At 41.2% G+C, this 21,202-nt stretch overlaps 2 protein-coding genes across 3 annotated transcripts in view; one reads left to right on the plus strand and one right to left on the minus strand.

Annotated features, from left to right (window-relative positions):
• dock8 (dedicator of cytokinesis 8) overlaps window positions 1-12,374 on the minus strand; it is a 45,527-nt gene extending 33,153 nt beyond the window's left edge. Inside the window, exons 1-3 of the mRNA XM_080839518.1 lie at window positions 12,307-12,374; window positions 4,292-4,421; window positions 977-1,152 (exon numbers count right to left, since the gene is read on the minus strand). Coding sequence (XP_080695644.1) covers window positions 977-1,152; window positions 4,292-4,421; window positions 12,307-12,359 — 359 coding nt within the window. The 5' untranslated portion in view covers window positions 12,360-12,374. The remainder of the gene's footprint in view (window positions 1-976; window positions 1,153-4,291; window positions 4,422-12,306) is intronic.
• A 1,144-nt stretch (window positions 12,375-13,518) lies between these two features.
• cbwd (COBW domain containing) lies at window positions 13,519-20,890 on the plus strand. 2 transcript variants are annotated; one of them, XM_080839523.1, is made up of 16 exons: window positions 13,519-13,694; window positions 13,860-14,002; window positions 14,582-14,668; window positions 14,990-15,086; window positions 15,296-15,387; window positions 16,093-16,152; window positions 16,518-16,555; window positions 16,682-16,728; window positions 16,840-16,926; window positions 17,222-17,266; window positions 18,032-18,088; window positions 18,387-18,438; window positions 19,314-19,382; window positions 19,487-19,552; window positions 19,741-19,870; window positions 20,101-20,890. In XM_080839523.1, exons 2-16 carry the CDS (start codon window positions 13,906-13,908, stop codon window positions 20,175-20,177), a joined length of 1,101 nt encoding a protein of 366 aa, XP_080695649.1. In that variant the 5' UTR covers window positions 13,519-13,694; window positions 13,860-13,905; the 3' UTR covers window positions 20,178-20,890. The 2 variants fall into 2 exon arrangements, with proteins under 2 accessions (XP_080695649.1, XP_080695650.1); XM_080839524.1 differs by having other exon boundaries at window positions 13,519-14,002; window positions 16,099-16,152.
• Window positions 20,891-21,202: the final 312 nt, after the last annotated feature.

Raw genomic sequence — 21,202 nt, forward strand, 5'->3', positions numbered from 1 at the left:
TAGTGCTGTCAGTTTAACGGCGTTAACGCAAACCCATTTTAACGCAGTCATTTTTTTTATCGTTGTTAAAAAAAATTATCTTTTTTTTTAGATTAACGTTCTTTTTGGCCTCGCAAACTGTGTAGTAGGCTAACGTTACGTTTGAGTGAATGGTGAGCGCGATACGGCGAAATGGATGATAAAAATCTTCTGAATAGAAAGTTTACCTTTAAAAGTTGTGTTGTGCAAAAGAAGCAAGCTTCACTGTTGTCTGAAAATGTCAACAGGCAGCTGGCTGAAAGCACAGAAGAAGTAGACTTACCTTTTATTGGTAACCTAACTGTTACGGTTCATTGTTTTTGAAATAAGAGGCCTGACTTCTAGGTTCAAAGCAAACTTGAAAAAAAGAAAATATTAAGCCATGGTTTAACTGCACTATGAGTCCTTGTTTATCTGAAATGTGCACTTTATAATTTTATTTTGTACCGCCCTGTTTGGCAATGTTGTTTTTCAATCAAATAAAGCATTGCATTAAGCAAGCCAATCCACTTTTCCATGTTGATAAGAGCATTAAAACAAAATAAAAATTATGGAAAAAAAGAATTGAAGGGACATTTAAAATAGATACAAATTTGCAATTAATCGCGATTCATTTTGAGTTTACTATGACAAAAATCAATTAATCGCGATTAAATATTTTAATCGTTTGACAGCACTAGTGATAACACAAGTGTCTCTGGGTGACAACAGGATAAGAAATATGAGGGAAGAAAATAATTCTCTCACAAGCATCATGGTTCAAATCCTCCCGGCTACCATAGTTGTGTGTGGAACTAGTGACAATGTAGACAGACAGTCATCAGAACTAACTTTATGTTCTGTAGCCTACTTTCCTGAACGTGGACCAGCCAAACAGCTAGCCTCTCTCCCTCTCTCCATCAAGGCTGCAAGTGCACTTCAAAAATCCCCTGTGTGTGTGTTTAACCCGTCCACCTACCCATCATCTGGGACCGAGTGCTCCGCGGTCCGACACTCCCTGTCCACTAGCTCCACCTCCAAGTCGTCGTCGGGGAACTCTCCGAGCTCCTGCATGAGCTCCATGTCTCCGCTGCGTAGCTGGGTCATCAGGAAATCCTCTAGATCCAGCGGCTCCACTGCATCGTAGGACGCAGGCTACAGGAAGAGAAGGGGGATCAAACACAGCACTGCACCAACGGAACCAGACCACAGCATGTCACAGATCAGATAGCATGAGACCTCAGCAGGCTGCACAGAGATAGCATGAGACCTTAGCCGGCTACACAGAGATAGCATGAGACCTTAGCAGGCTACACAGAGATAGCATGAGACCTTAGAAGGCTACACAGAGATAGCATGAGACCTCAGAAGGCTGCACAGAGATAGCATGAGACCTCAACAGGCTACACAGAGATAGCATGAGACCTCAGAAGGCTGCACAGAGATAGCATGAGACCTTAGCAGGCTACACAGAGATAGCATGAGACCTTAGCAGGCTACACAGAGATAGCATGAGACCTTAGCAGGCTACACAGAGATAGCATGAGACCTCAGAAGGCTGCACAGAGACAGCATGAGACCTTAGCAGGCTACACAGAGATAGCATGAGACCTCAGAAGGCTGCACAGAGATAGCATGAGACCTCAGAAGGCTGCACAGAGATAGCATGAGACCTCAGAAGGCTGCACAGAGATAGCATGAGACCTCAGAGGCTACACATAAATGTGTACTACTTAGTCATCACAGGCAAGACATTAGACGTGTAATAGAGATGTCTTCTCTTGTGAGACAGACTAATTACACAGAGGACTAAGCCATTCTGTACTGTACCATACACTTAGCTACACCAGCATTTTGTCTTGACAGCGAAGAGTGCACATAGGCATCTCAAACATATAATCAGCACAGATGTGTTAGACTTAGAGCTGATGCTTGCAAATGCTCTTGTTGAGGATGGTAGATACACCTTGAACACAATACTCTTCATTATAATGAAATAATGAAATATAATAAAAGAAGAGATAAATCTTGAAGGATTGAAATGCTGGATGAAGTGTGAATGAGACATATCTGGGCATAATGGAATTCTTTAAAGATCAATCATAACCGTGGTTTGGCACATATGAACCCTCTGGATCATAAAAAAGCCACAAAAAAGACTGTATGAAAACACGTTTCCCCAGTTGTGCACAAGCACCAGCACGACCGAGCTGACATGTTTCATCACGACTCAGACGTGTTGAGAAACGGCCTGATGGTGCAGCGCAGCGGCCCGCGGCACGCTCAGTTAGAGCGGCCCTCACCCCCCTGAGACTGCCACTGAACACCAGCTCATTAACACACCAGCGTTAATGCCCCGGCTTCAGCAATAACATGGCGTCTATTTCTGGTGAACGTGGCGTTAAATTTGACTGCCCAACAGATAAGTGAAAATGTGACGTCTTTTTGTATTCTCTCTCTTTCTGCATGACGCTCAGCGCTGTACTGTGCTGTGCAGTTTTGCCCTTAAGGTATGTTAACGATGAAGGGTGACTTTTTCTTTCTGTCTGGGTACACAGAACTCTCTGTTCTATAGGACAAACACTTAAAGATAATATTGCACATGGTAGACAAGTACAATCTGGACTATTCTTCATAAGGAACACTTTAAGTTATACAAAAAAAAAATTTTGACGTAACAAAACCACTTCCTGCTAAAACTGAAAGCCGGAACCAACTGTAAATGAACACCAATTGTGTATCCTACCAGACAATAGGCCATAATTCTTCCCCAATTCTGAATAAATCCAACCTGTTAATAACGTCCAGATCCATTTAACTGTATGACAAATGCATTAAACTATAGAGCCTGCAGAGTCATCTGCATCCCTTAACACATCCGTTGCACAATTTCTGTGCCGTTTTTCAAATATACCTCTGTCACCACAAATGCAGCGTGTTACAAACCAGTCACAGTACCTAGGAGCTTTTCTGAGAACACCATAGTGAACAGGTGCACTGTTCATTATTTATCATGTAAATTAAACAGCAAAACTTACCCGCCAGTGAAGCACTCAACAACCACCAGTGACAGAAGTTGACAAAATGGCGTTGCCGGAAGAAAAAAAACCTACACACTACCCATTTCTTCCCCCAGAAAGAACAGACCACAAGAAACAAATCATGAGGTGACACATCTGACTACAGGACGTTAAGTCACAGCCACTTCCCAATTTGCTCTGGTGAAGTTGCACATAGGCTAAGAAGGCAAAATGTCACATAGAATGTCCCTAATCTATGAAAAAATAAGCACATCCACATAAAGTTTTCTATCGATCGTGTGAAAAAAGGCCGAGGCTTAGGGCCCCACACACAGGAAACACTGCGGAAATTGGCCAGTGTCATGACACAGGCTGACAAACTTTTGTGTCAATCACAAGGTGTCACTAGTGTACATAATTATGAATGTATGTATACATATATGTGTGTGCGTGTGTGTGTGTGTGTATATTAGTGTGCAGAGTATTGAATATATAAGGGCAAAAGTAGGTAAACAAATCAGTAGTTCTCATTAAAAATACGGTTTGCATCTGCAAGATGACGGGATGGGAAAATATCAAAAAGGGAAGATTATGTTTTCTCTTTTTTTATATAAATATTCCTGCGTTCACCAAATCCTCTCATATTAAAGATTTGCGTGTGCGTAAGCTGCGAGGCGAGAGGTAAAGCGCGGGCCTCTCATCTCGTCAGTCGCTCTCTGCCTACCAGGCAGCTGCTGGGCCTCTGACCCACTTAGAGTGGAAGGGGATCAGGTTAGAGATTAACCCACAGACACAGACAGGGACAGGGACAGCGCAGGGAGAAAGAGACAGAGAGAAACGGAGAGAGGGAGCGGGAGAGGGAGGGAGAGATCAGCCCAAATGAATATGACTCAGTCAGAGACGAGGGCCTGACAGGCCTAAATTCAGTCGTGAAACTCATAACATGGTATCACTCTGCACAGCCACTAGATACACTAAACCATGACCACATTTGTACAGAAATGTCACTAAGATCACATTTGAACAGAAATGTCACTAAGATCACATTTGAACAAAAATTCAGATATAAATGACTGCAGTCACACAAGTGGCAATTACAGTTTGTACAGTATGCAGCCATGAGAAAGGACAAAAACTACAGAACCACTATAGTTTGACCTGTATATTGTCATGCTATTAAAGTTTGTTCATAGTTTGATGTATTTTCTATAATTATGGTGTGTGGTTCTTGTGGCGGTGCCACAGAGTTGGTTCCCTGGCCTGGTGTGTCTTACCACGGTGAAGCAGAAGGATCCCCCGCCGGTGCTGTTGGTGGAGCTGTGGCTGAGGCGGTGGTGGAGGGTGTTGTGTGGGGAGCCATGGCCCGTGGGGTTGAAGTGCTTCCTGATCTCAGCCGAGGAGTGCCTGCAAAACACCGGCAGCAAAGTGCGTGAGTCGCCACCGTCACCGAGAGGCAGCCAGGACGACGGCAGCGGCGGGAGGCGCGGCACGCCGTAATTACCCGCTTCTCCACCGTCATCGCCCGCGGTGTGACAACAACGCGCCTAAGTGCAGCGTGTGCTGCCGCGGTGCTTTTCGGCTCACAGGGACCATGGCCATGCCCAGGTCTGTGACGAGGGGAGAGGCAGGAGTGTAGACAGGGACACATAAGGAGCTTTGCGCGGATTGGGGAACAAGTGGGCTCAGCCTAAGAGGCTGTGTGCACTCTCACTCAGCCCTCCTACACGCCCAGGACACCCTTGGCCTTTCCTTCCTCGCCAACATCTCACCTCCAACTGCAACATCGATCAACAATATAACCTCTATCAGCAGAATATAAGAACACATTCTCCCCAATTCACCTCTCACCCTCCTCATATGGGTCACGTATGGTTCAATGAACATCTCACATACGTACCTCCCTCTACTTTAGATAACCTGATCACATTTCACAGGGTCAGTAGGCTCTTAGTGGATAAAGGAGATGCCACCCTCTATGCTACTGAAGCAATGCCATTGCATAATCCTAGCCATCCATACCTCCCTACTGTAAAGACATATAGAGCATGTAAGCCAGCTACATTATGTAACACCTAAGCCACACCTGACTCAAGTCCATCTCTTGACTTTACAGCGCCTCCTTAATTCTTTTCAAGTGCTGCTCACGGCAAGAAATGTTGACATATTTCCATGTCAGTCCCATTTTTACTACACAAGTGTGTCGTTAATACAGCAACAAAGGCTTGTTCTTTTTAAGAGGACCTAGGTAAGTCACTTAACATCAATCACGAGTTTGACCTGATAATCCACGGTCAGTTATAGAGAGCTAATCGCTCTGGTTACTTTGCGTCACTTCAACAAAAACGCCATTGCTGTCACGACTAATAAAGTGCCGTTCTGAGTGCTGAAGAGGGGGAAGACTTTGAACTCTGAACTCTGAATACTCTCTGATTTAAGGGGCCTGGGCAGCGGGCCCAGTGCTGGACTAATGATTCTCACAGTAATAATGACGGCCGTTCAGATGGATGCCTTCAAGTGTAATTACTGGAAGGAATGTCCACAATGTTGCAAGCAGAAGAGGAGAAATACGGTCCCCTGTCTAAGGGTCCAGAGGTGACAGACCCCACATCAAGTTTTAGGATGCAAATGGGGCATAAAATGTTCTGGACTGGACTCTGGAGTCATGCCATGGTGTCTGTGTGTGCCTGTGTGTGCCTGTGTGTGTGTGTGTGTGTGTGTGTGTGTGTGTCTGTGTGTGTGCATGTGCGTGTGTGTGTGCGTGTGCGTGTGCGTGTGCGTGTGCGTGTGCGTGTGCGTGTGTGTGCTCTCCTCATGTCTCTATAGGCTTCATCAGTGATTTTAGCGAACTAAAGAGAATCTTTCCCAGTCGACTTGTTGAGGGTTGCTCACAAATTTCTTGCCAAGGATATCGCCTCAGTGCATTGCTTGGCTGTTCAATCCTTTTAGGGTTGGGGGGTGGCTAGAGGCTGGCATTGTGTGGGCATTTTTAAGGGTGACAAAAAGAAAATGGGTCACCGTTCCAAGGGGGTTTCTGCAGACTGCACTCATTAACTCATGCAGTCTATTGTTATGCATACAGAACATCTAGCCACGCTCACTACCCCTCCCTCACTCCCCCTCCCTTTCTCCTTCTTATAGGCTTGTGTGAACAACCATGCAGCCATAGGAAAAGAATTGGCCTACCACTGAATACTCTTCTGACGCAGCAATAACACCACTGATTGATGTTCCCTTCAGGTGAATCCATGAACTGGTATTATAAGAACGTTCCTGAAGCTTTGACCTATTGCGTGTTGGAGCAGGTTGCTCCTTCTAATATATTCTGGTTTGAGTATTTGGGGTAGGGGTGGGGATACTCCACGGGTGTCGGGTGCCCTAGAACACCTTTTTAATCCTTTCCACGACAACTGAGCAGATGTCCAGTTTTCCCCACAAATGGTTTTATCTCATAAAGAGAAAAATATATGTCAGTACACAGACATTAGTCTTAATAATAAAATGAAACGGCATGTTGAATAAACATTTAAAAGCTCCCATATCGATCACTTTTATTAATGGTCCTTATCAATCCATCTAATGTGCTTGCATATAGCCTACTATTATGCTTGAGCTGGTTAAATATAGTCTCTCTCTCTCACACACACACACACAAACACAAACACACACACACACACACACACACACAAAGAAAGACAGAGGCCAAAGTCCAACGGGGGAGTGAACAAAAACATCAGGTAAACACTCTATTCCTGATTAGGTGAAGTATCATGCTTGGATTAAACCTTACAGGTGTTATGTCTGGAGCATACACACAACCTGAACTACTGAAATTCGTGGGGATATTAACAGAATAGGTTAGTGGCAAGCACTTTATTATTATTTTTTTCTTGTAAAGTGTAACTAATGTAGTCACTGATGGAGATGTTCACTGATGGAAATGTTCATTAATGCTCAAAAAACATCAAAAGTGTTTTAAAAGCTTAGGCCCTGGGTCATATGTGCAAATGGGCTTTTACAGACTTACCACCTGCCAACAAACCAGAGAGTATTTCAGATTATATGACCAATAGTATTACAAACAGGTTCTACAGGAGACAGGCTTCTTCCATGCCTTTGAGGAATCAGGTCATACAAGAGACATCTAGCAAATCTGTCAAACGAGTAACTGATAGCTAATCTCACATTCACTACATTCTGGAACCGTTTAGGAACTACCCAACTGCACTTAAAGCAGCAATAAGGAGTTCTGTTCCAAACGTGCAAGCTAACTCCCTAAAAGGCATGCAAAAATGAATTTGAGGATGGTATCAAAACGAGTTGCCTATAAAACCATACCTCATGAAGTGTCAAATTGTTGCATGGTGTTACTTTAAAGCAGCAGAAAGGTGTTTTGGTCTAAAACTACAGAGCCAACTACCTAACAGGCATGCAAGACCTTGCGAACACCAACAACAGCACAACAGCACAACCAGTACTGGTAAAAGCTTGCTAGCATGCTAACTGGTGTCTCTTGGCAGCCTAGTTAGTGACATTGTGCTGTGAAAGTTTTGTTTATTTTCAGAACCACACAGTGCATGGGCAGCTACTAGTGGGAATGACAGGTGTGTTTTATCTGTCCTTCACCTAAGGCATCTATCTCTCTTAACAGAAGCCATATTTATCCGGTCACTCTTCGAAAGAAAGGACATTGCCTTCTTCCTCACCAAGACTATGTGCTCTCCCTTGCTACCTGATTGGCTGCCATGGTCTTCTCAATTGCTTGTGTCCAGACTATAGCTTCCATGAAAACTGATCTTGACATACATTCTCCGACTTCAGCCAGGCAACCAATAAGCAACTGAGTTGCAACTGGCAATATATCCATTCCATTCAAACAGCTCACCAGTACTGACGTCAGATACTGATATCATCCTCCCATGTAAGTTCCATGAAACAAAACATAATGTTTCTCTGTCACATTGCATGCTCCCACCTGACTGACTTGTGACGAACTGCAGAAGCATTCAGTTCAACAGCACATACAGACTCCAGTAGAGGTCAGTGGGGCAGCTGATAAGGCCTGTCTACAAACATGCTAGTGTTAGCCTCCAGCGCTTACGCAGTAAAAAAAAAAAACACAAAAAGACAGTCACATCCACAAAACCATCAGCACGGAACTGGATGGGTCCAGCACTCAAAGTGTCTCATGAATCATAACCTATTTTCTTGTCTACTTTGAGGAAAGATATACAAGCCTTCATTAAGTGATCATTCAGAGTTTAAGCTTCTCTTATCTTCACAGGCTTTGTATAACCTGAATTCTGGCACATGCGACTGTTCCCTATGGGTTCGAATACACATAGGCCTACACTTTCACGCAAAGAGCACCGTACCATAGGAATCAATGCATTTTCTAGCGTCCCGTTTTTAAAAAAACGCGTATGTGTATTCGAACCCTGAATGTGTGGAATTAGCGGTCTAGACATTAATTTAAAAGATTTCATAAAGTTGACTGATTACTGTTTCATTACTTCACTATATGAAGAGACTTTGCAATTGTGCAATATTCTTGACATATTTTTGGCATATGTAGCAATAGTAGTAAATCCTTCCGATGAGCTTCACATCCTTTGTTGTCTGCATATACAAACATGGGCTTTGGGTAAATGAGCAGAACGCAAACTAGAAAAAAAAATCCAGAAAGAAAAGCACTGGCTTGAACCGAACAGTATAGCAGACAGTATAGCAGACAGTATAGCGATAGAAGTCTATAGCAGACTTTGTGCAACTTTTCTTCACCTCTTTACTCTACCATTTCTTCAGTTCTACATGCAGAATCTGCTTCTATAGCTCCATATTTGGCTCCCTCTGTTCATATCTAGTATTTTGTAAAGTTGTTGCATTGCCTACTATCATAAACTGTATATTTGTTTTTGTGATCTCCTGCCAGGGAATTACACAAAAAAAATACACCATACACCATATTAAGGGCAGTTAGATAAGGTTGGATGTTGTGCCTTTTTTGAATGATTGCTGATCGCTGTTCACAAAGGAACAGCCAACAGTCAGTAAACTGTTTGTGGAGTCTGAGGCATGCTTAAGATTAATGCCAGACAATTCATAAACTTGATCCCAACTTCAGCCCAAGGCAACACTTTTGTTTTCACTTGAAGCATCCTAATAATGATCCTAATAATGATCTTAGCAAGCAAAAATAACTCCATAAATTTACACTAAATGAACACAGACTTGTGAATGCTGTGTGACCTGTGCCAAATGGTACAAAACGAAACTAGCGCCTTGTTGAAAGCTATAATATAGCAACAAAACTTGATTTACCTGAACTCGGCAAAATCCCACAAGTCAGTAGCATCACATGACGTTTGCAACCATCTCAATAAGTCTTAGTTCAACATAGCTGCAATAAGTATAACCATTTACAGACTGTTTTATATACTAGACAATCCCGAGAGCTAAACTACACAGTTATGAACACGTTACACAAAAGACTGGTATTATCTTGGAACAAGTAATCAGCGCCTCTCATTGGTCTGCTCCTCGTGCGTGACTTCTCCTTCTCAATGAGAATATGGATAAGTCAACTGATGACTTCTGTTCGTGTATTGTTATGGTGTGACGGGTGTGGAACTGTGTAAAAACAAACAGTATGAGTGGCCTTTAGTTCACCAACAAAACACACCAAGTCTGCTGTCAGCGCACGACCATACATCACTACGCTGTGGAGAGGCCCATTTTCCTCAAATTTGAATTTCATAGGCAAGTCAAGGTCACACAGTTCACCATCTTACTCAATTTGAGTGGCTATCGGTGTTTCCACTGGTAAGACACCGCAGTTTTCCTGCCGACTTTATCAAAGCTTCATTCCTTGTGCTTCGATGGCTTTGTGTGATGCCGATACAGTTTTCACTCAAAGGCATCAATCCCCAAGAATTTAAGGTCATTCAAACCGCAGCTCTGATCCTGCCTTCTGGAGGACAAATTCCACAAAAGCTGATCAGTGATTTGATAAGTGCTGAGGCGCACCCAAACCACATTAACAGGAAATCAACCACTTCTTAAGACTCAAACCTGCAGCTACAGCAAGGAGAGTGTGCTGAATCAAAACATAGGCGTGCCAAGATGGCTGTGATCAGCTCTGTCACCAAATGAGCTGCGATGGGCCTTTTAGGGCACCAAGTTGCTGGAGAAGATAATTAAAAGGCTAATTTGCTTGTTAATTTAATTTGAGTCTTCAGATACATGCAATTCCCTACAGGGTTATTCTACTGTGAACTACAATAGAGGTCTACCTGTTGTGATTCCCTACAACTTCATTTACTGTATAAAAAAGAGTGCAGATTATAAAATCATATGGATTGCCAGTAAAAATCTGTTTATCTTCCAAACATCATAGGTCAAGGCGTATGTCATCAGGTCCATAGTTTGCATTTACACTTTTGTAAAGAGCTAAATCAGAGGCCTCTGTGTAGACCCATTATTTTACAGACACAGCAAAGCCTGCACCCACAAAAGACGGGTCAGCTGATCAGCAGCATGACTGGTCACTGGCATCAAGCCCAATGCGTTTCATCCATCTGCCCCATTTTCAGTTCCTTGTTTTCAACATGCGCTTTGCACATGGCTGACTGGCGTTACCATATTGAGAATATCTTCAGAAGGATTCATATGTGAAAGTCAGTTAGGCGAAATAAAAACAAAGCCCCTCTCCATTAAAAAGCCCATATCCTCACAAGCTATTCCTGCTGTTCTCTGATGAGTCAAAGGCATTCTTCTTGTGCTACCTTGTTTTACAGAGGAAATGAGCTATGCATCCATACATAGTTTATTGACTCAGAGTTTTCATTGGGCCTTAGGCTGCTACAATAGGATCTGTTCATTCTCTATGGCTCCTCCTCCCCAGTCATTCCATGGATATGCCATTGTTCTCATACGTTTTAATGACCGTCATTCATGCCTCCTAATGATTGTCTCCAAGACCTGAAACTCAAGAATATTGCAAGGCAGTCCTTCCCACTTGCTGTAAGTGTCATTCAGGGTATTGACTGAATTTTCTCACGATAGCACAGAGTATAGTATTAATATCAACGGACAAAAGTAAACCACTTAACTAGAATCATGTGGTGTCTGTACTGCTTGCTTGACATATCTCCCTAAAGAAGCTCATGGCAAAATGAAGAAGTGAAACTGGGAGAGCAAACGAAATGCAACTGTGTTTTTGAACTGATTAAGTAGATAGCAGTGGCGGGTTTAATATTGTAAAGACACCCATGCCGAATCAAGAAACTCAAAATGATTGAATACCACAAAAATGAAAGGATGTGGAAACCTGCCCTATGCTCAAAAGTGTAGAGAAAAAATATTTCTTGCAATTAGGCTGTAATATCAGACTCTTATCTTCAAGCTGATGCATCCTGTAGGAGAGCTTGCAGTTCTCTAAAAGTGAAAGCTGTACATATCTATCACATTCAGCACGAGATAGGGAACTGTGTTTCATTTATCGGATAACTGAATGATACCAAATGAATTTATTCCGGTTCTGTTTACTTTCTCACAGGTAAGAAATATTGTTGGACAAATCAGTTTTGTCATGCCAATAAACAACACAAACAGCAAAAGAGGAACAACTCTACATCTCATATCTACCTAGCTCAGCTTTACTACTAAGTCATCTCATTTATTTTTACTTCCTAAACTTCCTCCCCATCTGTGGATAGACAGAACTAGAACAATAGCCACTTCCATGCTGCAGCTCAAAGAGACTTCACTTCATCTTTCATACATTCACAGCATGGACTCAATTTCCTCAGCAGGAAATGATCCAAAGACAAGAGTTCTACTTTAGGAACAGAACGGAAATGATCAAGCAATTAGTAATTATTTTCCCGCTTATCTCCGAAGAAATCAACTAAAGATACATGAAAACACCTAGTTAAAGTCTCGAATACCTGTCCTTAGAATTTTCTTTTTTGTTATTGTTAAGTTACAATGACTGAAGTGGCCATTTGTCGCGCGACAAGTGCAGCTCCCGTTCAAACCACAATGGAAGCAGACATACGGAATGTCATCAGCTGTCACTGTGACCAGAAATCACAACACAAACTCACAAACTGCCCTGTGCGCTGAAGTTGGTTCACAGTGCAGGAACGTATCACACCCAGACATTAACATGCGAAACGTGTAGCTGCCTGCTCTGGAATCTACTGCAAAACTAGAACGCAGTGAGGGGCGCGTAAGACAACTCGTATTGCACAGTTTATAAAGGTGTAAGGTGCATGGAATTGGCCCATACCTGTTGATTTTCAATGCGAACGCTCGTCGCTCCGACCCGGGTAGAGTAGCCATGGTAGTTCACTGTCCCCGCCGCGGCACTGTCAGCGGAGTAACCACCACTGTTGCGGTACAGATGTCATCACTGGCTTCCAAGCTTCATCCTCGCGGTAGAGGTGGCAGTGGTTTTCTGGGTGGAAACTTCCGCATTTTCAACTCCCCAACTACTCGCAGTCTGTTTGGAGGGCAGGGCATGACTACGTCGTGTCCATGCTGGCTAAATAAACACTTTAGATCTGTCTCCCGATAACCCCGCTGACTGATCTTCAAAAAGGGCTATCCCTGGTTCCCTAACAGTAGCTACAGCGTAACAATATCGGACGGCTTTTATATTGAATGGCCTTCATTTAGAACAGTAGCCCAGTACCCTATTTACGCTAAATTGCATGTGACAAAGTATAAGTAGACTATGATGTGATTGGGCGATTTCCCAATATTTTCTCTTTGGTGGCATATGAGATTTTTTTCAGTAAATGACTTTCATTACTCTCATTACAAACATTCATATGCCTTCACTGTTACTATATAGTTATATATTCAAACACAAAGGGGTAGCCTAATGTTGTTTTTCTTTACAATTTTGGAGCTCGACCTATGCATCAATATGTATTAATACAAAGATAGCCTAAATCTCACGGATAAGTGACCAGACTTTGAAAGTTTACACAGCCTACCCCAAAACACATAGCCAATTATTATTCAAGCTTTTGAACCTATGATTTTTTCCCCTCTGTATAATATCTTATCCACGTTGTTGTGATGCTATCCTTTTGCAAAACTTTGTCCCTTTCTGTCCAAGGCATTAGGGTTAACTGTGACCAAAATGTCACAGCTATACATCCAGATTAAATTGACACCACTTTGGACTGCATAGTGAAATGAAACTCTTGCGCCCCCTTGCGTTGATATTATTGGAGTGCTTGTAGAGGCTGTACCTAAACCAATGGTCGCAGACTGAAAGGCATTTTCCAAAATTTCGTATGTCCTACCGACGTGTCTGTTTCGCAATTGTACATCCTTATTCATACATAACAATAATTCAATATTCGCCCACATTCTTTCAATTGGCTTTTTATCTCTGATAAACTATGTAAAACAAGTGGGAACCAAGGTTAAATTCTATCTTCCAGGGGACAAAAATCATCTGCACACATAACAGCCAGCATGTGATGTGAACTTTGTGGCTAAATGGTTTCAGATAACTCCTACAAGACAGACAAGTATTGTGTTAGGTTGAAGGTTTTGTCTTACATGCGTTAGCTTGTTTTGTACAGACTTCACTTGTACAACCAGACGTCAATTTTGTTATCTTATTCTTAAGTAAAAACAAAAAGTCAACGTTGACACGAGGTAGAACTGCACAACTAACACCTGCTGTTATTGTCAACCTCATTTTAACCAGATACTTACTCTTTAACGACAGCTAGCTAGCAAATTGGTTAATTTAGCTAGCTGTTGACACAGTGCTAAGAACTACAATCCCATTATTCAAAGTTAGCGTGTCTTTCCATTAAGTGACAGTGGTTGGGTGTTTTCTGAAGTAGCATCGTGCTATATAGCCATGGACGAGGAAGACTGTCCCGAGCTGGTGCCCATTGAGAAGACTACAGATGGTCCATCTTCACAAATACCTGTCACAATAATTACTGGCTATTTAGGTGAGGTTTGATTACAGAGCTTTGTAGAATGAATTGGTAGCTCATTAGCCGAGAGCTACTGCGTACTAAATGCTAGCTAGGCAGTATCTGTTGACAGGTATTTCTTGAATAGTATGCTACATAATTGCAAACCTTTTGTCCACATTTCGCAAACGAGGTTGTTGAGTGTAACTATGGTTTAATGTTAGCTTCCAGGCTTACTTAACGTGGGCTTAATTATTGTCCTATCGCTAGTACCGTTATCGCTGATAACTTAGCAGTGTCACTAACTAACACACGTTAGTTTTGCTGTTGTCTTTCTTTTCTTTGTTCACTTCTGTTGTAGATATAACACAAACATACATATAACTCACGTTTCTAAAGTTATGTTGCGGCGGTCGTCACTAACCTTGAAGGTCTATATCAAATTTGAATTTGTTATGGGACTGCAGCCGCTTGTAGTAGCTTCCTTTGCTCCCAATATTTTTGAAAAACGTTAAGTAGGTGATGAATATGGACACATCTGGAACACTGCTTGTCCAATCATCTTTCAGGGTTTCATGTCGCATTATATCGTGTCCCCTTTATTTTCTTGCACAGGTGCAGGGAAGACAACTCTGTTAAATTACATCTTAACTGAGCAGCACAGTAAGCGAATAGCTGTCATTTTAAACGAATTTGGTGAAGGTAAGCTATCTTATTATATGTTGTATTGCAGTGCAGATATAGGCATTTTTATATTGCAGTTATTGTTATAATGAACATTGACATGCCCACATTTAAGAAAGCACAGAAATGAAAGGAAACGTGTTTTGAACTTGAGACACAGTGGGTAAGGTGGTTTTCACTGGGGATTGTTATAACCCCAGTTTTACATTTCATGGTCCCAGCCCCAGTACAGTTTATCTGAGCTGCCCTCCTTGTTGCTGGTTTGGTTTCATACTGCAAGACAAGATGTACACTTTCATTGGAAATTTGTCTGAATGTTGTGCTATGTTACTCCACCAGGTAGCGCTCTGGAGAAGTCTCTGTCTGTCAGCCAGGCTGGGGAGCTCTATGAGGAGTGGCTTGAGCTCAGGAACGGCTGCCTCTGTTGCTCTGTCAAGTACACTATCCATTCTCCTACTTCTTTTCTCCATTTCTTACTAAATGTGAAATTATGTTCCTAATTCTAGTCATTGTGACTGAAGTGTCTGTGAGAAAATGTGTTAACTTCTGCAAATCAGCATCTTAACAGATAATATAACATAGATGTACCTATTTGCTTTAGTGACTTTCCCCCTCATAGTGTCTGCTGCTTCTGTTGGTTCACAGAGATAATGGACTAAAAGCAATTGAAAATCTAATGGAGAAAAAGGGGAAGTTTGACTACATTCTACTGGAGACCACTGGATTGGCTGACCCAGGTACAACCCGAGTACTGCCGACATCATCTTGGAGTCATACATTCAGTGGAGAGAATAGTACACAAGATCATTTCTGTATTGTGTAACCTGTATAGGTCATATTAGGCAAAAAAGAAATGGCTATGTGATATAACATGGTAGATTAAATGTAGTGGTCTTGAATGGTCTGCGCTCCCGTACAACCTCATGTATTTTAGATGAAGTGAGTAACGATGAGAATCTGTCGATGTCATCACCCGCCCCCTGTGTCTGACAGACGGAGTGTTTGATGGAGTGACATGTGTCAGGTCAGAGGGGCGCAGTCAGCCTTTGTGTCCACTGTGTCTGCTGCCCCAGAGCTGAGTGGGCACTGCTGACACTGTTAGACTTTTTCACAGCGCTCCCAGTCTGCTTGTGCCCAAGAGGCCTGTCACTCCAGGTGATTTTGGCAGAATAGCTGTACGCCCCTCATTGCTTTTTCCATAAAAAATTTAGAATAGCACTCTATCATTTATGTGACGTCTATCATAAGATTAATCTGAGCCTGAATCATATTATCCCGGTCAGTATAGCCACAAAGCTATATCTATATCTCTTGATTGAGCTGTTATTTTCCCTTCTCAGTTATTGTTTTAAGAAGGATTTTATATTTCTCTGAATTGGACATTATGCTATAATGGCTAATAATTACTTTAAACTAACAGCTGAGGTATTGTTGTCTTTCAGGAGCAGTGGCCTCCATGTTCTGGGTCGATGCTGAACTTGGGAGCGATGTGTATTTGGATGGTAAGTGTCCCTTGCATTTTTAAAAGAGGGATAAACAAACTTGCACAAACTAAGGAAACAACACAAGATATGTACTTCACATTCCCTCATCTTAGAAAAGATGAAAGGAAATGTGATTGAATACATGCTCATTTATAGCATTTGTTCACTGTACCTCATCTCAGAGATTGTTTATAGATAAATGCAGGTCAACAACAGGTACCATAAACATCAAAACAACCCTTAAACCTTTGATTTAATTCGACAGTCAATTAGCCATGATACATACAGTATTTCTAGAGGCTTGTATCACTAAATAGAATCTGTGAATGTTAAGCCTTTTACTCAAAATTTTTCATAGACCTGTTTTCATCTTTCCATCACAGGTATCGTCACGGTTATTGATGCAAAATATGCAATGCAGGTAATTACTTGTTTTCTAGACATTCATATCGTTGCACGTATGAAATGTAAACTTGCCTTTTTCCTCTCGGATCTTTCAATGCATCTGTCTGTATTAATGTTTCTCCCATATGATCAAAACATACAGCAATTGACCGAGGAGAAACCAGATGGTCTTGTCAATGAAGCCACACGGTAGCTGCTTCCTTAGTTATCCATTTCTCAAACACATTATCTCAACATATACCAAAGTAATGATGTGTTGTTAACCATTGAATCATAATTGTTTCTACTCTTCTCTTTCAGACAAGTGGCTCTTGCGGATCTTCTAATTATTAATAAGACGGACCTTGTAAATGAAGAGGAGTTAAACCATCTGAAGGACACAGTAGTGTATGTGAATGCATCTGTGGTGGCTTTTTGTTGTTACATTTAACAGACTGGGTTATAGTTTTTTAAAGAAAATCCAGTTTGTCATTGTAATTGCAATTTCTCTTCTTTTTGTAAGAGATTAAAAGTAAAAACGTGAATAAATAACTTAAAAAATTGTGCCCTGCATTGAAAGGTTGCATCCGTTCTGATTCAGTTTGAGATTATTTGAGACACATTGTTCTAAGAAAATTGTCTAAACTAAATCTACGTACAATAAGTCTATTGCCAAAACTGAATAATTCTCTCTTTTCCACAGATCCATTAATGGACTTGTTCAAGTTCTAGAAACACAAAAGTCAAGGTGAGTGCGAAACAGCAAGGGTCATAAAGAGATTGATATTAGGTCCTTATATATATACTGTATATATATTTATTGTTTGTTTGTTTGTTCTTAAGATTTTGAATCTACCTATGCTGAAAAAAATATCAAGGTGATTTAATATGACAATACAATGGAAACATGTCATATAGACATAAATTACTCAGATCTTTTTGAGTTTGAGAGTAGTTATCCCTTAGTCTAAATATTTTTAATTAATATTATTTACTGCAATGGCTTTTTCATCAAATGTGTAACTGACAGACTGGCCGCTGTTTAATGGCAAATGTTAAGAATTTAGTTTTCCCTCCATTTGTGAGCCAGAATGACTCCTTAGAACAACACAAAATATTGATTTAGCCTTGCTTCACTTGGCACACAAAGGCGTAAAATTGGGCCAGTTTGAAAGATAGAAAAACAATCATGGTAGCCTCCTGGTGGTCACTGTTCAGTGAAGCTCAATAACAGTTCCCTTTGGGATCGGGATGGGTCACAGGCCTCTGCATATGGAACATCCAGTTGTCAGAGTCACAAAAAATGACATTGTTGTAGTTTCATGCATATCACATGAAGGGTATCCTGCCCTCCCTGACTGGCATGGTTGTCATGTAGAAAAACTGTAAACAATCCAAAAGCCTTTGTGTCCTGTTCTATCATTGCCTGTCTTAAATTCTGTCTGAATCGAATATTTAACCTGAATGAAGGAGTCAATTATTTCCAATGCCTTATGTTTGTTTTGTTTTACAGAGTTGACTTATCGCAAGTGCTAGATTTGCATTCTTTTGACATTAAAGATGTAGCAAGGTAAGGCTGCCACATGACTAATAATCCAAATCCTTCATCACTAAAGTATGCATCATCATTCAGATTTACATTATTAATCTATACTGCATTCTCAGGGCTCCAATGTCTTACTGTAGTATGAGTGAAAATGGTTATTGAACCAAAGGCAAATATTTCAAAAACAAATATGACAATGGAGAAGCCATTATTTCACCCGTCAACAGTTTGGAATCATTACTTCTGTGAAAGAGTCGTGATGAGACTGATGATCAGGGTGAAACTGCTTAAGAGTGTTTAAGAGCTTTTCTGAATTCCCCAGGTTGTCTGAGAAGCTACAGCTTGTAAAGACTTCACATCCACATCTCGACAAGGTACGGCTGCTCTTTGCATACTTAATGCCCTATTTTTTAATTTCTATATTGAGTTTGTTCAGTGCCCAAAACTTTTATCTCTGTCCAGATTAATCAAGACTTTGAATGAATAAATGAATGTCATACGCACTAATTTGTGTGTGTGTGTGTGTGTGTGTGTGTGTGTGTGTGTGTGTGTGTGTGTGTGTGTGTGTGTGTGTGTGTGTGTGTGTGTGTGTGTGTGTGTGTGTGTGTGTGTGTGTGTGTGTGTGTGTGTGGTGTGTGTGTGTGTGTTAGCACTTGGAACTTGTATATAAACTGGGCCGATAGAGGAATAGTCTCACTCTGTTCTCCTAATGGGAGGGTCAGCTTGATCATCTGTTCTCAGCTGTGTTCTCTTTCCCACGTTGAGTCTTTAAACCCACCCCCCTACCTCCCAAAACTATCAGGTCCTTCCCCGTCGCTCTTTTCATGCAAACGAGCCTCCTCCACCCCCACCCCCTGTTTTCTCTTGTTATACCAAATGAGAAAGGAAGTGTGTAACTTTAACACTTCCACACAATGCCTTAAATATCTGCAAAGTGTCCCTTTTGATGCCGTGAGGAAGTTCTGGGGTGAGGGGCTAATGGCTTGGCTGATGCGGTAGCTGCTGAAACGCTTGACAGTAGATCCACAGAGAACACAAAGCATCATGTTATAACTTCACTTTTTCATTTTTCACCCACTTGTTTTGTGACTTGTGAATTTGCAAAAGGATTTGGCCTGTGAGAATAAAGAATTACAAAGTTGTTGTTTTTATTTTGTTCACTTCTAAAGAAGGTCTTATGGACTACTTCTACTCGGCTTGTACATATACTTGTAATGTTTCCCCTGTGGGTTTTTTCCCCTCAATGTAGAGCATCTTAACAGTAACACTTGAAGCACAAGGGGATGTCTCTGAAGATCGGTTGAACTTATTCGTTCAGGTAGTTTTGCTAACGCACACATTCAGAAGAAGAAAAAATGAACACAGATTGAATACCAATTTAAATGCTTTCAGATTATCATGGTGCATCTTTGCTATTTACAGGACCTTCTATGGGAGAAGAACTTAAAGAACAAAGAGGGATCGCCTATGCATGTAATTCGCGTAAAGGTGCGGACTCAAAGTTTCATTTCTGAACTTCTCTGTGAATACATTGGGCTGTGCTTCTGGCCTCTCCTCACTGCTGTGTTAAGAGGAAATTAGTTTAAAAGGGTGCAGATGTTTTTCACTGTGTAATTCTTTTTTTTGGCATTTGTGACATTTGAGTTTGACTTGTTCTGCCTGTGCGGTTGTTTCAGGGCATCATGTCCATCGAAGACAAGGCCAAGCGGGTGATGCTGCAAGGAGTGAATGAGCTTTATGAGCTGGAGGAGACCCCCGAGGCCTGGGGGGAAGATGAGCCCAGACTCAACCGTCTGGTCTTCATAGGTGAGTGTCTCCTCACCTGTGTCTGTCTGTGTCCCCTCAATTACACTGTGGCCCTTGTGTTTTATTTTTGCTTTGTATTCAGTGGAAGTATTTCTGGGGGTTTCTGTGCTCAGCTGTGATTCATCTCTCTGTCTCTGTCTGTATCTTTCTCTGTCTCCTTCTCTGTCTCTTTCTCTCTTTCTCTCTTTCTTTCTTTCTTTCTTTCTTTCTTTCTTTCTTTCTCTTTACAGGGAGAAATCTAGATCGAGACATCCTACGCGCTCAGTTCATTACCACTCTCCTAAATAAGGAAGAGAGTAAGACATGAAACACTGCAGTCGTTTTCTAAGTTTGGCTGTTTATAAACTTTAGTAAATAACGTGTTTAGTGAGTGCTCCTTCCTCCATCAGGGCCAGAAAATCTGCCGTGCTGGTTTAGGAGATTCAGCTCCCTAGCACCTCAAAATCTGTTTCTGACGGCTTATGTCAATTATTCTTCAACACAATGATATTGTGGTTGTACATGTAATGATTTCAAGAGGGTTAATGGTTGATGTTGGGTGGATCACTGTGTAGGTTATGATCTTAATTTGATGTTTGCTCGACTTTGATGATTTCAGAGTAGGATTTAAGTAGGCTATATTTTATCTGGACTGACTGATTGCTTTTGTGCATAACACTCCGGAAATTTAACTAGCTGTGTTTTTTTTTAAGTGGAATTGATTGAAGTGGAATTTTTATAGTTTTGTGGTTTCTTGCATTTTGTGAGTGTGATTTTGATGACAAAATTAAAGTGAACATGATACAATATTGAAATATTATAATTGTTCAACACACACTGAAACAATAATGTAAAATGCATTGCAGATTTGTGCGGTTGTTGTTTTTGTACTGGGTTAAATCATATATATAAAATGTACCTTATCTGGAAGGCTAATTAAAATAATGATTCAAACATATTCCCATATACAGATTCTTATCATAGAATTTACTAGAAATATCATAGAAATATTATAGAAATAATATCTTAGATACGTAAAGATATTCATTTGGTGTCAGTTTTTTGTATTCTTACTTTGGTTGCATGAAAAAGCTCCCGTCAGACATGGATTACTTTTCTAACGAATCATGAAGTTTGTTTCTAAAATGTCAGGTAATGGTAATGTTTATTTGAAATTCAGTCACTTAAATTGGTTCGATATTATTGTAAGCTGTTCCGACTTTGAGTGTGTTTGTGTTTTTAAACGATGAAAGACGGCATTTAACAGCAGGCATGCATTTCTATACGTATGACAGGTGAGGAAGTAGGTGGAGCATTCAGAATCATTCATTTGCAATTGAGATAGGTATTAAC

The sequence above is a fragment of the Sprattus sprattus genome, assembly GCF_963457725.1.
Source record: "Sprattus sprattus genome assembly, chromosome: 5".
NCBI classification, from domain to species: Eukaryota; Metazoa; Chordata; class Actinopteri; order Clupeiformes; family Clupeidae; genus Sprattus; species Sprattus sprattus.

Coding starts and splice junctions, on each gene's coding strand:
- cbwd (XM_080839523.1), top strand. CDS start 13,906: ATGGACGAGGAAGACTGTCCCGAGCTGGTGCCCATTGAGAAGACTACA. Junction 17,267..18,031: donor CTAGAAACACAAAAGTCAAG/GTGAGTGCGAAA, acceptor TTTGTTTTACAG/AGTTGACTTATCGCAAGTGC. Junction 19,871..20,100: donor CAACCGTCTGGTCTTCATAG/GTGAGTGTCTCC, acceptor TTCTCTTTACAG/GGAGAAATCTAGATCGAGAC.